This window comes from Sphaeramia orbicularis, chromosome 20 (genome assembly GCF_902148855.1).
Source record: "Sphaeramia orbicularis chromosome 20, fSphaOr1.1, whole genome shotgun sequence".
Classification (NCBI taxonomy): domain Eukaryota; kingdom Metazoa; phylum Chordata; class Actinopteri; order Kurtiformes; family Apogonidae; genus Sphaeramia; species Sphaeramia orbicularis.
Window position 1 is genome coordinate 37473906 of NC_043976.1, and position 18695 is coordinate 37492600.

At 33.8% G+C, this 18695-nt stretch overlaps 1 protein-coding gene across 1 annotated transcript in view; it reads right to left on the minus strand.

Moving 5' to 3' along the window:
- col11a1a (collagen, type XI, alpha 1a) overlaps positions 1–18695 on the minus strand; it is a 281120-nt gene that overhangs the window by 185198 nt on the left and 77227 nt on the right. Inside the window, 4 exon segments of the mRNA XM_030123523.1 lie at positions 757–810; positions 947–1000; positions 8769–8822; positions 8914–8967. Of these exon segments, the coding sequence (XP_029979383.1) occupies positions 757–810; positions 947–1000; positions 8769–8822; positions 8914–8967 (216 nt within the window).

Genomic DNA, 18695 nt, shown 5'->3' on the forward strand with positions numbered 1-18695 from the left:
TTATGTCTGTATCTGAAATAAACTAACCTAAAACTAACCTAGAACAGGTGCTGCCCACACAGGTGCCTGATCAAATATTGTATAACATTTTTACTACAGATCAAATATCGGCTTTCAAAAACAAAACAAAACAAAAAAAAAATTAAGGCAGATGGCCAATATTCTATATTATATTATAATATTCTACATTAATAATCTAATAAGATTCACACAGTCTGCACCAAAGTGGAAAATATCTTCACCACACCTTTCGAAGTTGCAAAGTTTCTTATAAAATATTTCTAATGAGGATGTCTTCAGTGCATCGCTGTTGCTAAACGTCTCTCCAGTTCTTAGTATTAATAATATAACAAAGCAGGTATGTTCATGGTCTTGTTCAGCTGTTCTCTGTATGACTCTGCAGTTATTCACTCATCACATGGGAATTAAAGGGTCTACGTAGCATTATGCTCCTGCACGCAGACTGCAGCCAAACGCATTTTAACGACATCCAAAAATTTGGCCAAACCTTCAGTAAATCACTGTAATCTAAGTAGATAAATCCCTCATAATAGTCAATATTGATTTAAAGTCGGTTTTGTCATGCAGTATCTCGCTCATGAGCTTAAAATCATCCAGGGAAGTATTTTATGAGGCAAACAATGCTCTTTTGTTCATGCAGATTTCCTTAAAATTGGATTATAATTAGTCTCATAGAGTTAATTTCACGGGGAAACGGCGGTAATACGGTGAATTTTGTCGTAAACTTGTACTCACCCTGTGTCCCTTCTCACCGGGCAGTCCAGGAAGTCCGTCAAAACCTCGGTCGCCCTTTAAGAAAACACAACAACTGACATCATCGCCCGCATAACAACAAAAAACAAAAAAAAAAAATCCCACAGCGACTTGTCATTGGTAGGAAGTGATATTAACGTGAAAGATTATGATGGTGGTTTTTTTTTTGTACCTTGGCACCAGGCTCTCCAGGCATCCCTCGGGCTCCATCTGCTCCAGCACGACCCTTGGAAACAACACAGCAAAGGTAAGTGTTTACATTTTAGTACAAATTTACATATAGTAGCAGTAAACGAAAGCCCCGGAGGAAAGAGCAAAGTGCTTTATCTTCACTAATTAGCCTTTAGATGTAACGGTGTTGTTTAATTATCAGATTCTGACGCTGCATCCTGTGGGTCAACGCTTGTGACTTGTTATAAAAAAAATTAAAAAAAAACAAGAATGCAGCAGAAAAATTAGGGAAACTAGTACAGACTGGCTAAGTAATCTTACATGGGGTGGACAGTCTGTTTCTTTCTTTATTTCTTATGTTTCATTGTGTTTTTATCTTAGTATTTTATCTTTTATTATTATGTTTTTATTGCATATATTTAACTGTACAGCGCTTTGCAAACATTTATGTTTGTTTAAATTTGTGCTTTATGAATAAAAATGGATTGGATTGGAATTATCAAGCAATAAACTAACAAAAATAAAGCACAGAACTTTAAAAAGACAGAAATTGTCAGGTTTAACCCTTTCAAGACTGCCATTATAAGAGGTCGCCTAGGTGTGTTCATGTTTTCTTTGCAATATAAGTGTCAGAAAATGTCTTTTTACCAATTCTTTATTTTCAGGAAGAACTTAACTTTCAATATCTGGCCATTATTTATTATTATTATACAGGGGTTGGACAAAATAATGGAAACACCTTCTATGATGCCACAATGTTAGGTGTTTCCATTATTTTGTCCAACCCCTGTACATAGTAAATGCTTAAAACAGTGTGTTGTAGTAAAAAACGCCAAAACAGACTTTAGTTTTTAGCATATTTATTATTAGAAACAACTGTAAATGTCCATAATGAAAGGTTTTGAGGTTGCAAAAATCAACTTTCAACTATTTTACATCTATTCAAACACGCTTTTTGGTTTTGAACATTCCGTATCCATATTACAGCTTCATATTTTTTGCTTTTTCCAGGCGTTTTTAGCCTGTGGTAGTCTGAAACAGGTGCTTTCTACTTGTAATATAGTCCCACATTGCTGCTTTTGCCCCTTTATTTTCAGGAAGAACTTAACTTTCAATTTCTGGCTATTAATTATCACTATTATAAATATTAAATGCTTAAAACAGAGTGTTGTAGTAAAAAAGGCCAAAACAGACTTTAGTTTTTAGCATATTTATTATTAGAAACAACTGTAAATGTCCATAGTGAAAGGTTTTGAAGGCTGCAAAAATCAACTTTTAACTATTTTACATCTATTCAAACACGCTTTTTGGTTTTGAACATTCCGTATCCATATTACACTGCACTACACTACCTTCAGAAACTTGTATTTATGGGGGCAGGACGTTTGTCGCCCCCCCTAGAACTGGGCTTGGGTGACGCCCACTAGATTCACAAGCGTCTCTAATGCCCCGTTTCCACTGCACGGTATCGGCTCGACTCGGCTCGGCCTTACTGCGTTTCCATTACGAAAAAGGACCTGGAATCTGGTACCCGGTACTACTTTTTTGGTATCACCTCTGCCAAAGTTCCAGGACTGGGGACCAGATACTAAAACGTGACGTGTAAACACTGCAGACCACTGATTGGTCAGAGAGTCGTCTCTGTGACCCGCCGTTTTACAAAAACAGATGCGGAAGTTGACAGTAAATATAGCGGTACATTAATTCACATGATAACAGCCCAAAACTACACCGTGGTCAGTCGAGGAGATTCAGTCTTTGGTGGCTGACGTAAAAATTCAGACGAGACAACACGCAACGAGCGAGTTTATCAGCAACTCTCTGAACAGACGACACGGAAGTAACACGCCACATCGCTATGACGACCAGGTACTGTAAAGTCGGTAGTATCTTGTAATGGAGACGGTCTACAGGAATACCGAGCCGAGTCGAGTCGAGCTGGTTCCACGTGGTGGAAACGTGGCATAAGTAGAGTATAAAATACACTGAACAAAAATATAAATGCAACACTTTTGTTTTTGCTCCCATTTTTCATGAGCTGAACTCAAAGATCTAAAACTTTTTCTGTGTACACACAAAGTTTATTTCTCTCAAATATTGTTCACAAATCTGTCTAAATTTGTGTGAGTGAACACTTCTCCTTTGCTGAGATAATCCATCCACCTCACAGGTGTGGCATATCAAGATGCTGATTAGACAGCAGGATTTTTGCACAGGTGTGACTTAGGCTGGCCACAATAAAAAGCCACTCTAAAATGTGCAGTTTTATCACACGGCACAATGCCACAGATGTCACAAGTTTTGAGGGAATATACAATGGTCATGCTGACTTCAGGAATCTCCTCCAGAGCTTTTGCCTGTGAACTGAATGTTCATTTCTCTACCATAAGCCATCTCCAAAGGTGTTTCAGAGAATTCATGAAGAAGACTGTGCGAGGAAAATGGTGGTCACACCAAATACTGACTGGTTTTCTGACCCCCCCTGGACCACCCAATACAGTAAAAGTGCACATTTTAGAGTGGCCTTTTATTGTGGCCAGCCTAAGTCACACCTGTGCAATAATCCTGCTGTCTAATCAGCATCTTGATCTGCCACACCTGTGAGGTGGATGGATTATCTCAGCAAAGGACAAAGGAGAAGTGCTCACTAACACAGATTTAGACAAATTTATGAAAATATTTGAGAGAAACAGGCCTTTTGTGTACATAGAAAAAGTTTTAGATTGTTGAGTTCAGCTCATGAAAAATGGGAGGAAAAACAAAAGTGTCGCATTTATATTTTTGTTCAGTGTACATGACATTCCTGCAAATGAACTGCTGTGTGGGCAAATGTTTGAGTATATTAGAGGTATTTCCCCCTTTTGAAGACATAAAAGCTTTGCAAGTGTTACAAGTGGCCCTGGTGTCATTTTTACACCTGAAATATAGTCATACTTTGGAGCGTTTCTGCCTCGACACCATGTTGGCTACATTCTAAACCAAAACAATGCAGCAAGCGTGTGATGTCATCACGCATGCGCAACAAAGACGGAGTCGATAAGCAGAATCTTCAAGCACACTGGAAAAAATCTAAATCTTACCAAGTGTATTTTTCTCATTTCTAGTCCAAATATCTCATCACACTTAAAACAAGACATAATCCCTTAAAGAGTAATGATATAATAACCTGTGAATTTACTCTGAGCTTTTATGAACACCTAAATGGTAAGTTAATTAAATGTAGGAAAATACTTATAATACACTGAAAAATGCAGAGGATGAAATAACAGATGGTCATAAATTGCTTAGAAAAATTCAGATGGAGAGAAAAACATTTTTTGAAGTTGCCACAAAAAATATTTGTAGGTCTTTAAGGGTTAAGTAGCAAAGAAATACATCTTACACTGCAAAAAATCAAAATCTTAACAAGTGTATTTTTCTCATTTCTAGTCCAAATATCTCATCACACTTAAAATAAGACAGAATCACCTAAAGAGTGACTTTTCAGTGAGATATAAGAATTTGTTTTTAGATAACAGACCTAGAAAGTATTATTTCAAGAAATCTTACCAAGATAATTTTCACTTGTTCCAGTGTCAGATTTTTTTTTGGTTAATTCAAGATTTTTTTTGCTTAATACAAGTAAAAAATCTGCTAATGGAACAAGTGAAAATTATCTTGGTAAGATTTCTTGAAATAAGATTTTCAAGATCTATTTTCTAAAAATCAGTTCTTATATCTCACTGAAAAGTTACTCTTTAGGTGATTATGTCTTATTTTAAGTGTGATGAGATTTTTTTTTTTTTTTTGGGGGGGGGGGGGGGGTTTACATCTCAATTCTTTTTTCTTCCATCACTCCAATATGTTCAGACAAGGGTGAAAAAATGAATTCTCTGCATCTTGTTTCATCATTTCTTTGTCTCCTAACCACTTCCATGTGTGCACAATCACACACACAAACTGTTCGCACCTCCCTTTGAAACGTGTTAAATATAAACACAGTTTCTATCAGCAGAATTGCTTTCGGGTTGGATAAATCACTTTGCGTGTGCTAAATTAATAATTTTACATTTTTTAAATTTAATTCAAGCAAAAAAATCGTCCAATGGAACAAGTGAAAATTATCTTGGTAAGATTTCTTGAAATAAGATTTTCCAGATCTATTGTCTAAAAATCAGTTCTTATATCTCACTGAAAAGTTACTCTGTAGGTGATTATGTCTTATTTTGAGTGTGATGAGATATGTTTGGGGGGGGGGGGGGTATACGTCTCAATTATTTTTTCTTCCATCACTCCAAAACTGTTCACACGAGGGTGAAAAAATGAATTCTCTGCATCTTGTTTCATCATTTCAATATCTACTAAGCACAGCCATGTGTGCGCAATTACGCATAGAAACCGTTTGCACCTCCTTTTGAGACGTGGTAAATATAGATGCAGTTTCTATCACCAAATTGCTTTCAGGTTTGATAAATCACTTTGCGTGTGCTAAATTAATATATTTTATTTTCTCCTCCCAGCACACGCACAAACGCCCCATATTTCATATTCATTGCGGTAAACGTACTAACTGATGCAGACGTGCTATTTTGCACCTTTGACAGACACAACCCTTCGTGCGCACTGTTAGTAAATCAGTTTGTACATTTTTTCGCGTGTGCAATTAGTTTGCACATGTTTTAATACACGCAAACCTTTAGTACACAGGTGTCAAACATGCGGCCCGGGGGCCAAAACTGGCCCGCCAAAGGGTTCGATCCAGCCCCTGGGATGAATTTGTGAAATGCAAAAATTACTGAAGATATTAATAATCAAGGATGTTAAAATCATTTTAGGTGATTTCAGTCTAAAGTGGGTTAGACCAGTAAAATACTATCATAATAACCTATAAATAATGAAAAACTGTAAATTTCTCTCTTTGTTTTAGTGTAAAAAAAGTAAAATTACACAAAAATGTTGACATTTAAAGACTAGTCTTTTACCAAAAATATGAATATCTGAAATGTCTAAAGAAAAATATGTGGAATTGTAATAATATTCTGTCTGTTATTTAATGTTTTGTGTATTTGTAGAGCCACTGTGATCTGTAAGTTGTGATTCACGTGTATAAATGATGAACTACGGCGTAATATTGTTAACATTACACTCATTTTACTACAGAATTTTCAGCTTGTTCATGTTATGTTCAAGTGCAATTCGCGGACATAAACATTTTCATTACAGAATTTACTTTTTACACACAAAAGTACTTACAGGGTGGGGAAGCAAAATTTACAATATTTTGAGGCAGGGATTGAAAGACAGTGTATGACCAATTAGTTTATTGAAAGTCATGAGAATTTATTTGCCACAAGAAAATTGACATAATAGAAAATGTTTTTATTCTATGTGTCCTCCTTCTTTCTCAATAACTGCCTTCACACGCTTCCTGAAACTTGCGCAAGTGTTCCTCAAATATTCGGGTGACAACTTCTCCCATTCTTCTTTAATAGTATCTTCCAGACTTTCTCGTAATAGTTTTGCTCATAGTCATTCTCTTCTTTCCATTATAAACAGTCTTTATGGACACTCCAACTGTTTTTGAAATCTCCTTTGGTGTGACGAGTGCATTCAGCAAATCACACACTCTTTGACGTTTGCTTTCCTGATTACTCATATGGGCAAACGTTTCTGAAAAGGTATGGATAATAGTGTTAGGTATGATTATGACATCAATATATGTTTGGTTTCAAAACAACTGACGTAGTGCCTGCTGAGAAAAAACAACTACATGTTCATTGTAAATTTTGCTTCCCCACCCTGTATATATATAAAAAATTCTAAAATGGTAAAATATCAAAAAAAAAAAAAAAAATTCATTTGTGGACCATAACACAAATGATTATTTTTAATGACAAAAATGGCACAATAATAAATAATATAAAATAAAATGTTGCTAAATCTTAAACAAGATGATTGACAATAAAACTACAATATGAATATATTTATTGTGTTTTATATTTCAGCATTAATTCTCATTATTTTACTGGTCCCGCCCACTTTAGATCATATTAGGCTTAAAGTGGCCCTTGAACTAAAATGAGTTTGACATACCAGAAGGATGGCCAAAGAGAGACAAATATTTATGTAATATCCTACTAATAGCGGCCAAAAAAGCCATCACAAGAAAATGGCTTTCATCAGAAAGCCCAACGCTGAGCATGTGGATGGACATTACAGTGGACATATATAACATGGAGAGACTTACCGCAGAGGTGAACTATAAGAAGGACTTATTTGTTACGCGGTGGAAGAAATGGATGGAATATATTACACCACGCAGACCGGACTTTGATGCTTTTATTTTTGTATAGAAGATTAGATACAGTAAATGTAATAACTGCAATTCATTCCCCACTTGTTTATGTTCTTTTTGTTTGTTTCATTGTTAAAAAATGGGACATTCAGATTCATATACAGGGTGGGGAAGCAAAATTTACTACTAATACTAAATAAATAATGAGAATTAATGCTGAAATATAAAACACAATAAATATATTCATATTGTAGCTTTATTGTCAATCATCTTGTTTAAGATTTAGCAACATTTTATTTTATATTATTTATTATTGTGCCGTTTTTGTCATTAAAAATAATCATTTGTGTTATGGTCCACAAATGAATAATTTTTTTTTTTTTGATATTTTACCATTTTAGAATTTTTTATATATATACAGGGTGGGGAAGCAAAATTTACAATGAACATGTAGTTGTTTTTTCTCAGCAGGCACTACGTCAAATTTTTTGAAACCAAACATATACTGATGTCATAATCATACCTAACACTATTATCCATACCTTTTCAGAAACTTTTGCCCATATGAGTAATCAGGAAAGCAAACGTCAAAGAGTGTGTGATTTGCTGAATGCACTCGTCACACCAAAGGAGATTTCAAAAATAGTTGGAGTGTCCATAAAGACTGTTTATAATGGAAAGAAGAGAATGACTATGAGCAAAACTATTACCAGAAAGTCTGGAAGATACTATTAAAGAAGAATGGGAGAAGTTGTCACCCCAATATTTGAGGAACACTTGCGCAAGTTTCAGGAAGCGTGTGAAGGCAGTTATTGAGAAAGAAGGAGGACACATAGAATAAAAACATTTTCTATTATGTCAATTTTCTTGTGGCGAATAAATTCTCATGACTTTCAATAAACTAATTGGTCATACACTGTCTTTCAATCCCTGCCTCAAAATATTGTAAATTTTGCTTCCCCACCCTGTAATGTTGATGACATTTAAAATGAATATCTTTGTCAAAATTGATACAGAATGTCAATAAAAAGTGAATTAAAAAAAAAAAAAAAAAAGAGTTTGACACCCCTGCTTTAGTAGATCCGGCCCATTGTGCGGTGAGAGTGCAGTCGTTCAAGGGTTAATGAGGTTTCTACAGAGATAAACACTGGAAATGCTAAAAATACTCCTTCTGTGGCATTAAAACGGGTAAAGGCCGCTAATTTGCCCATGGCCGGGTTATGCTTATTAGTAACCAATTAGGTCAAGACGTTTGGCGTGGTGAAGTGAAGTGACTGCACCGACACACTAACTGCACCCTACACCCGTAACCAGCTTCCCCCATTTTGGCATTTTCAGACAGATTAAAAGCCTGGCCATTGATCCCAGGATTTTCAGGACCAGCGCAGGCCTTTAAGCACATATCAATTAATTGTTTGTTGGGCTGGAAATAAGCCTCTCAGTGTTGGAGCAGCAACTACAAGTACAAACAACCACACGAAAACACACACAAAACACGAGCATGTGAGCGAATACGGGGAAGTCTGCCGGGGTCGTCGGGTTCACTCACCCTCTTCCCAGCTTTACCGGGTTGTCCTGCGGGTCCTTGAATACCACGGGGACCCTGCGGAGACACAGAAGGATGGATTACTGACCGCCGGGGGTCCTTAACTCCGGACGTGGCCTCCGGGTGGGACTCATCACTCATCACTCACCTGAGGACCGGGGTCTCCGCTTTCACCTTTTAGTCCGGTAGAGCCGGGTAGACCCTAAAGGAAGAGGAAAAAACACCAAGCAGTTCAGTCAAAGTCTGTGGAATGTAGGCAGAGGTGAAGAACTGAAGGGGGAAAAGAGCAGGAAGTGAACAGCAGGGGGCGATGTTTAGCTGAATATGGTTATTACCTGTATGCATTTGAAGGGTCTTACATTGTTTTTATTGTAGGTGCATGAATTTAACCCATGTGTGTATATATTAGGGATGTAAGGATATGAAAATTTTATATCACGGTTATTGTATAGTAATGTATAGTACTTATTTTGTTTGTTTATTTGGATCAGACAGCTATTGTTTGGTGAAGGAGTACGAATGTATAGTACTTATTTGGTTTGCTTATTTATTTTAATTTCACTGGGCTGTTGTATATGTCCTGTTTGTGTGTGTGTGGGAGTGAATAATAATAATAATAATAATAATAATAATAATAATAATAATAATAATAATAATAATAGTAGTAATAATAATAATAATAATAATAATAATAATAATAATAATAATAACAATAATAATAATAATAATAATAATAATAATAATAATAATAATAATAACAAAATAATAATAATAGCTTTATTTATATAGCACCTTTAAAACAAAGTTTACAAAGTGCTTTGACAAACAAGTAAAGGGCACAACAGCAGGATACAAGATGTAAGTAAAAACACTCAAACAGAAGCAACAAAATAGGACAGATATGTATAACAACGCAGAAACATGACACTTTGAATAAATTAAATGAATCGGAATAAAGAGGGCAGGGGTAACGTAACATGACGCATCAATTAAATCAATGCAAAAATAGAGGCGTGAGATAAAACAACATCATGTATGAGAATATAAACCAACAATCAAACAGGATAAGATTCAAATTTTAAAAGAATTTAAAATTGAATTGAATGGTGTAAGATTAATGTACAAATTTAAAACTGTAATGTGGAGGAGACCCCGGGAAGAATAGCAACGGAATCATCAGTTGCTAACAGGGATCTTAAATAAATGAAAGTGAAAAGAAAAGAAATTGTGACCAAAATTATTACGGTTATCATTATTATTATTGTTGAAATTGTGCTCAAAATGTTCAAAAAGTACTTATATACACACACTGAAATAATTTAACCAAGTTGTATTTAACCCTTTCATGCACTAATTACACTGGTCTAAAATTTTTTGGAAATGATTTGCTTCAGACATTAAATGTGCTAAATGTTACGTATTTTAATAAGATTAATTGGAAAATAAATGACAAAAGTCCCGGTTTGCTGATGTTTTCAAGGTATATGATTAAGTGTTATTACACATATATATATTGGTTTATGTACATTTATATAATAGTTTTATAAATCTTCCACTAAATAGAACCTGTAAAGTGAATGTATTCTAATGTGCAGACAGTGTTTTGAAGTAGATCTTGTAACTCTGAGACAAATATTCCTTTTGAGTCAAACCCATTCTCTCGTTAATTCTTGAATTTCACATTTTGACCCAAGGCTGTATCTTAGAAAGTTCAGCCAACCAGCATTTTTGACTTGATTTTTCTTTATCAGTGACTCTCATGTGGTAAAATTTCATTACTTTTATTCTGGAAGCATTTTCCTTGTAGACCAGTGTTATGAGAACCTTACTCAAAAATTTTTTTCCTGAGTGTTTTTATTCCTCTTTAGGCATGAAAAAAAGAATGCGATTGAAAATTTTCTTCTGAAAAATAAATTTTAAAAAATAAATAAATAAATAAATAAAAATAAGTTTAAAAAGTCTTTAAAAAATGCATTAAAAAAAAAAAAAATCTTATGAACCTATTTTTCATGAAGTTGCAAAAATGTCCACTCAGCTGGACACCACACGTTTCATTTTTGACGCACAGAAACATGTATTTAGTGATAAATTGTGTGAAAACTATGGGGAGAGCTTGTGATTCTGGAGGTTTATGCTCAGGAGAAATCTACATAATGTTCCCAATTCATGTCAGAAAAGATATGTAGTGTCTTAAAACTTTAATAAAGATATGTGTTAAAAAAACAAAAAAACAAAAGAACAACAAAATCCTTGAACATACAAGAGAACAGCTGTAGAATAGCTGTCCACTGTAGTGACCAGTATGCATGAAAGGGTTTAAATAAATAAATAAATAAATTTATTGGCACAATGTACTTTCTGTCAGCAGAAACATTCAAATATTTAACCCTTAGTGGTCTGAGTTTATTTTGTCAGTTTTTCTGTACTTCTGATTTTGCCTTTATATACTATATAAACAAATGTTTACAGTACCCATGTTTGGGATCTTTTTTTTCAGCACGACTTCATCTATATCATCTGCCTATTATTTTTTTCACTTTAACCTACTATATCAACACAAAAGGCCAGAAAACACAAAAAATATGTCGAGGCCCAAAACGGAATCTGGCCCGATTCAGAATCAGGCCGGCCCAGAATGGAATTCTATTCTAGGCCGGCCTAGAATGGAATCCTGCTGCGATAATGTTATTTTTATACCATGTTTAATGCAAATGATCCATAATTCCATAATTTGTCATAATTTTACATTTTCAGTCTTACATACCTTGAGTAACTATTGTCAATTTCAGTCGATTTCACTGTACCATATATTGGTGGGGAGTACCACTAGGTTCTATTTGTAAATAAACTGTATTATAGTTTACAATTAAAATGTTGTTTGTTTCATTTTTTTCACATATTTGCAAATTCCATTTATTGATTTTTGTAATAATTTAGATCATTTGCATTAAACATGGTATAAAAATAACATTATAGCAGCAGGATTCTGCTGCTATAATGTGTATAATAATGTATAATGTGTATAATAATGTATAATGTGTACAAAAATGTGTATAATTAATTGTATAAATAACACACAGATGTTTAACGAACCTTTTCAAAGACTTTAACCCATTCATGCATGAATTATGAGAGCCTTAGTCAAGATTTTTTTTCTGGAGTGTTTTTATACCTCCTTAGGCATAAAAAAAAAAAAAATTGCGACCGAGTTTTTTTTTTTCACGGAGTTACAAAAATGTCCATGCATTTAATTTTTTAAGTAAAGAAATATGTATTTAAAACCCAATATCAGAAAGTAAAATGAAAACAATGAAATAAAAACATTTTTAAGGCTGCTAATTTGACGTTTTCTCACATTTTAACATACTCTAATGCTAGCTATTACCTCATATAACATGCAAAAAAACAACTCTTTTTGTCTCACAAATAACAACTGATTTACACTTAAACATGTTAGTGCAGATCAGGTTTATCAAGAACAGCAAAGTTACAGTAATGATATGAATTGCAGTGTATTATGGGATGTTGCATAAGTGTCCACTGTGTTGGCTCATATGGAACTAAAACAACAAAACCAACGAATATACAAGAGAACAGCTGGAGAAGAACTGTCCACTGGACTGACCACAGTGCATGAAAGGGTTAAAAGTGAATATTGGTTCCAAATATTAGGTATATCAAATCAAAATTGTAATAAATTAAAACTATACTCAAATATTTGACATAAAAGCAGATCTTTACATAGGGTTTTTTTCCCCTAAAAGTGCGGTTATCATGATAATTACAATTTAAACGCTAATACTAACCGTCTGCAATTTTACCGCAGTTTATCATTATACCGGTAATTGTTACGTCCCTAGTACATATATGTGTGTATATGTATGTGTGTATGTATATATATGAGCTCGCTGTAGACTGACTACCTCCTTGTGGTGTATTTATTTATTTATTTTATTGTCTCCAGGGTTGGATTTTATGTACTTTGTTTTTTGCTTTTTTTAGCATTTATTCATTTATTTATTTATTAATAGATATATGCGGCCGTTTTTTTTTTTTGTTTTGTTTTTTTGACAGAATTCTGTGTTTTTTTCTATCAATCAATCAATTAGGGATGTAACGATATGAAAATTTCATATCACTGTTATTGTGACCAAAATTATCACGGTTATCATTATTATCGCGGTGTTGAGCCGCATTATGTAATAAATTCCCATTATTTAATAAAAGTTCAAAATGTAATAAGAATGTCACGTCATCTTGTAATAAAGCCGCATTATGTAATAAACTGACGCATTTTGTAATAAACTACGTCAACGCATTATATAGTAAATTTTTTCACATTATGTAGTAAGTTATTACAATTTGAGAAATTTATTACAAAATGCACTTGACACATTTTTATTTAAAAAAAAAAAAATGTAATAACATGGTTCATTATGTAATAACAATTTAAATTAATATAATTTCAGAGCAATTTAGAAGAAATTAGTCACAGGAGCTACAGGTAATGGAATCAGAACTTTAACCACACAGTTTAAAGATTCATTTAGCACATTACATTTTCCTGAAAATAAAAATGTGTCAAGTGCATTTTGTAATACATTTCTCAAATTGTCATAAGTTACTACATAATGTGAAAAAATTGACTACATAATGCATTGAGGTAGTTTATTACAAAATCACATAATGTGGCTTTATTACAAGATGACGTGACATTCTTATTACATTTTGAACTTCTATTACATAATGGGAATTTATTAAATAATGCGGCTCAACACGCGGTATAGTTGTGATGTGTTCAAAATGTTCAAAAACTACTTATACACACACAGAAATAATGTAACGTTGTAAAGTTGTATTTTGAAAAAAAAAAACACAAAAAAATCAAATAACGCACACAATGTACTTTCTGTGGCAGAAACATTAAAATATTAACATGTCAACATCAAACATACAAATGTGCATTAAAGATGGCACCTTAAGGCCATAAGAGATGTGTGCACCAGGGGTGGAAATTCATAGGATTTTATCAATATTAATGTTATTGTGGATTCTGTTTATTAATCCAGTTCCTGATCAAGTCTCCTATCGAATCCTGAGTGTTTTTTTGAGTGGGGAAAAAAAGGAGTTGGACAGGTCTCTCTGCTGGATGAGGTGTCCCTGCCTATCTTCAAGAAGCTCCTGAAGACCCAGCTCTTCCAGGAGCACCTCCTGTCCTAGTACTGGCAGACATTCATTTTAAATATTTTAATAAAGTTTTTCCCAGGATTATCACAGATTTTCCCAGGATTATCTCTGGACCTGCTGCGGTGGTCCTGCCTCTCTCCTGCCTTCATCATCACCACTCACTGATCCTCAACTGCCTCCATGTGTCTCCCCCTACTCCCCCCTTCTCCCCCTCTCCCCCAGTCTCTATCTCTATCGCTCTCTCTTTCTCTCTTTCTTTACTCTCTCTTTAACCCCAGCTGGTCAAGGCAGACGTCCATCCTCCAGGAGTCTGGGTCTGCTCCAGGTTTCTGCTGTTAAAGGGAAGTTTGTCCTTCCACTGTCACCAGTCACTAGTGTTTGCTCCTGGAGGATTCTGTTGGGTTTCTGTAAATTTGCTTAGAGTCTGGTTTGGAACAACTCTATATATAAAGTGTCATGAGATAACTTTTTGTTGTGATCTGGCGCTATATAAATAATATTTAATTGATTGAGTGACTTGATTGGTTTTCCCCTGTAAGTCGCTTTGGAAATAAGTGTCTGCCAAATGCATAAACATAAACATAATAATTTGAATTTAAATGGTAATACTAACCGTCGGAAATTTTATCGCGGTTTATACTGACTCCCTAAACGACTTCACTTAAGTTCATATATATATATATATATATATATATATATATATATATATATATATATATATATACACACACACACAAAAATGGCAAAGAAAACTTTTGAATCTTCGAACACTGTATCGGGACAGTGACTAATTTGTAATTTAATTTCTGTAAATGTCATTTAATTATACATAACAAGACAGTGACAGCAACAGGTAACTGATCTGATTTAACAGACTTTTAGGGACCATTTAATAGAATTAAATATACATGTGACAGAACATATGCATTTATATGGGGAAAAAATACCAATTTGGTGCCATTATATATATGTATGGATGTAAAGATAATGACTGTAAACACCTATTAGAAGATATGTGAGGAGATGGTACCATCAGGTCTGATTTAACAGACTTTTAGGGACCTTTTAATAGAATTAAATAAAAAATGTGACAGAATTTTTTTTTTGTTTTTATATGGAAAAAAAAACTATTTGGTGCTGGTATATATACATATATGGATGTATGGATAATGACTGTAAACACCACTTAGAAGGTGTGTGAGGAGACTGTACCATCAAGTCTGATTTAACAGACATTTAGGGACCATTTTATAGAACTAAATATACATGACAGAAAATGTGCATTTATATACAAAAAAAATACCAATTTGGTGCCATTTTATATGTATGGGTGTACAGATAATGACTGTAAACAACTGTTAGAAGATGTGTGAGGAGACTGTACCATCAAGTCTGATTTAACAGACTTTTAGGGACCTTTTAATAGAATTAAATATACATGTTACAGGTTTTTATGTTTTTATATGGGGAAAAATACCAATTTGGTGCCGTTATGTATATGTATGGCTGTATGGATAATGACTGTAAACACATTTTAGAAGATCTGTGAGGAGACTGTACCATTAAGTGCTGATTTAACAGACTTTTAGGTACCACTTTATAGAATTAAATATGCATGTGACACTTTTTTTATGCTTTTATATGGAAAAATTACCAATTTGATGCTGTTATATATGTATGGATGTATGGATAATGATTGTAAACTCCTATTAGAGGATGTGTGAGGAGTTTGTACCATCAAGTCTGATTTAACAGACTTTTAGGGACCATTTTATAGAACATATGACAGATTTTTTTATGCTTTTACATGGAAAAATTACCAATTTGATGCCATTATATACATATGAATGTATGGATAATGATTGTAGACACCATTTAGAAGATGTGAGAGGAGATGGTACCATCAAGTCTGATTCAACAGACTTTTAGGGACCACTTTATAGAATTAAATATACATGTGACAGTTTTTTTTATGCTTTTATATGGAAAAATTACCAATTTGGTGTCGTTATATATGTATGGATGTATAGATAATGATTGTAAACACCTGTTAGAAGATGTGTGAGGAGATTGTAATATCAAATCTGATTTAACAGACTTTTGGGCACCAATTTTTAGAATTAGATATACAACATGTGACCGTTCTTTATGCTTTTATGAGGATGTTCTAATTGTATGATGTTCTAATGTTCTAAAATGCAGGTTCCTTTCACCTTACAAGTGTTTTTCTTTTACCTCTTGTTTTTTTGTTTTGTTTCTTTGCGTCCTTACAGGTAAGAAACCAAATATGGTAATTTCATTGATCTTGATTTTCTACATAATAAAAAAAAAATTGAAAAAAACAAAAAAACAAAAACACTAAAGTAATAAAGTCTATGTCCTCCAATAACACACTAAGGCTGGAATTTTTATTTCAGAGTATTTCTATGAGTGAACTATAAAGGGTTAAAGTGCATCACATCCATTTCTTTAACCGTTCTGTCACTTTCTTGCTACTAATGGTTCCACTCATGTGCAACTGGATGCTCAGGATGTCACATGTTACCAACTTGCAGAGGTTGACGAATGGGCTAAAGTCTAAAAATGCAACTCGCAGCACATACTGTAATCTAGCAGTGGATGAGTACGGGTTCAAAGATGGTGATTTGGTAATTACAGACATTTCAGTTTCATAAAATAGCACCGGTGTCTGAAAACCAACATGTAAACAATCAAAAAGAGGAAGCATTTGGGGGCAGATAAACGCCACATGGAGCGTTTTCCTTTTGCCTCATATCATCTTGGATCATTATGGCGGGTCTTTGGCCTGTGAGGGGCAGGTTTAACAGAGGGTAATTCTTCATGTCTTTTCTTAGGGCCTTCTCCTGCAGATAAATAGTGGATCATGTATCAACAAGCCTGAGAGAAAGGAGAAGGGGGAGGCAACCGCAGAATGAAATTGTCTTGGCAGCCGGGCGCGTCCAGATAGTAACAGAGCGGCAGTGTGGACGATGACAACAAGCAATCTGACTTTGAACCCAAATATGAGCTGATAACATTACCGATAAAAGTATGGATGACGACTGGAAACACCGATTAGAAGACGTGTGAGGTTACAGCTGATTGAACAGACTTTTAGGTACCATTTTATAAAACATGTGGCTGTTATTTATGCTTTTATATGAAAAAAAATACAAATTTGGTGCCATTATATATGTATGGATGTATGGATAATGACTGTAAACACCGATTAGAAGATGTGTGAGGTTACAGCTGATTTAACAGACTTTTAGATACCATTTTATAAAACAGGTGGCTGTTTTTTATGTTTTTATATGGAAAAAATATCAATTTAGTACTGTTATATATGTATGGATGTATGGATAATGACTGGAAACATTGATTAGAGGATATGTGAGGTTACAGCTGATTTAACAGACTTTTAGGTACCGTTTTAAAAAAAACAGTGAATGTTTTTTTATGATTTTATATGGAAAAAATACAAATTTGGTACTGTTATATATGTATGGATGTATGGATAATGACTGTAAACACCGATTAGAAGAAGTGTGAGGTTACAGCTGATTTAACAGATATTTAGGAACCATTTTATTGAACATGTGGCTGTTATTTATGCTTTTATATGAAAAAAAATACAAATTTGGTGCCATTATATATGTATGGATGTATGGATAATGACTGTAAACACCTATTAGAAGATATATGAGGAGAGTGTTCTGATTTAACAGACTTTTAGGTACTATTTTATAAAACCTGACAGGATTTTATGCTTTTATATGGAAAAAAAATATTAATTTGATGCTGTTATATTTGTATGGATGTATGGATAATGACTAAACACCTATTAGAAGAAGTGTGAGGAAAGTGTTCTGATTTAACAGACTTTTAGGTACCATATTATAGAATTAAAAATACATGTGACAGTTTTTTTTGCTTTTATATGGAAAAAAAAAAAAAAAAACAATTTGGTGCCGTTATATATGTATGGATGTATGGATAATGACTGTAAACACCTATTAGAAGATATGTGAGGAGATGGTACCGTCAAGTTCTAATTTAACAGACTTTTAGGTACGATTTAATGAAATGTGACAGGTTTTGTATGCTTTTAATGGAAAAAAAAAAGAATTTGGTGAAGTTCCATATATGTATGGATATATGGATAATGACTGTAAACAACTATTAGAAGAAATGTGAGGAGACTGTACCGTTAAGCACTTATTTAACAGATATTTAGGTACAATTTTATAACACGTGACGGATTTTTTATGCTTTTATATGGAAAAAAAATACCAATTTGGTACTGTCATATATATGTTTGGATGTATGGATAATGACTGTAAACACCTGTTCGAAGATATGTGAGGAAAGTGTACTGTCAAGTTCTGATTTAACAGACTTTTAGGGACCATTTCATAGAACATGTGGCAGGTTTTTTATGCTTTTATATGGGAAAAAATACCAATTAGGGCCGATATATATGTATGGATGTATGAAAAATGACTGTAAACACCTATAAGAAGAAGTGTGTGAAGACTGTACCATCAAGTTCTGATTTAATAGACTTTTAGGGACCATTTTATAAAACGTGACAGGTTTTTTATGCTTTTATATGGAAAAAAAAATATCAATTTGGTGCCGTTATATATGTGTGGATGCATGGATAATGACTGTAAACAACTTTTAGAAGATGTGTGAGGAGACTGCACCGTCAAGTTCTGATTTAACAGACTTAGGGACCAC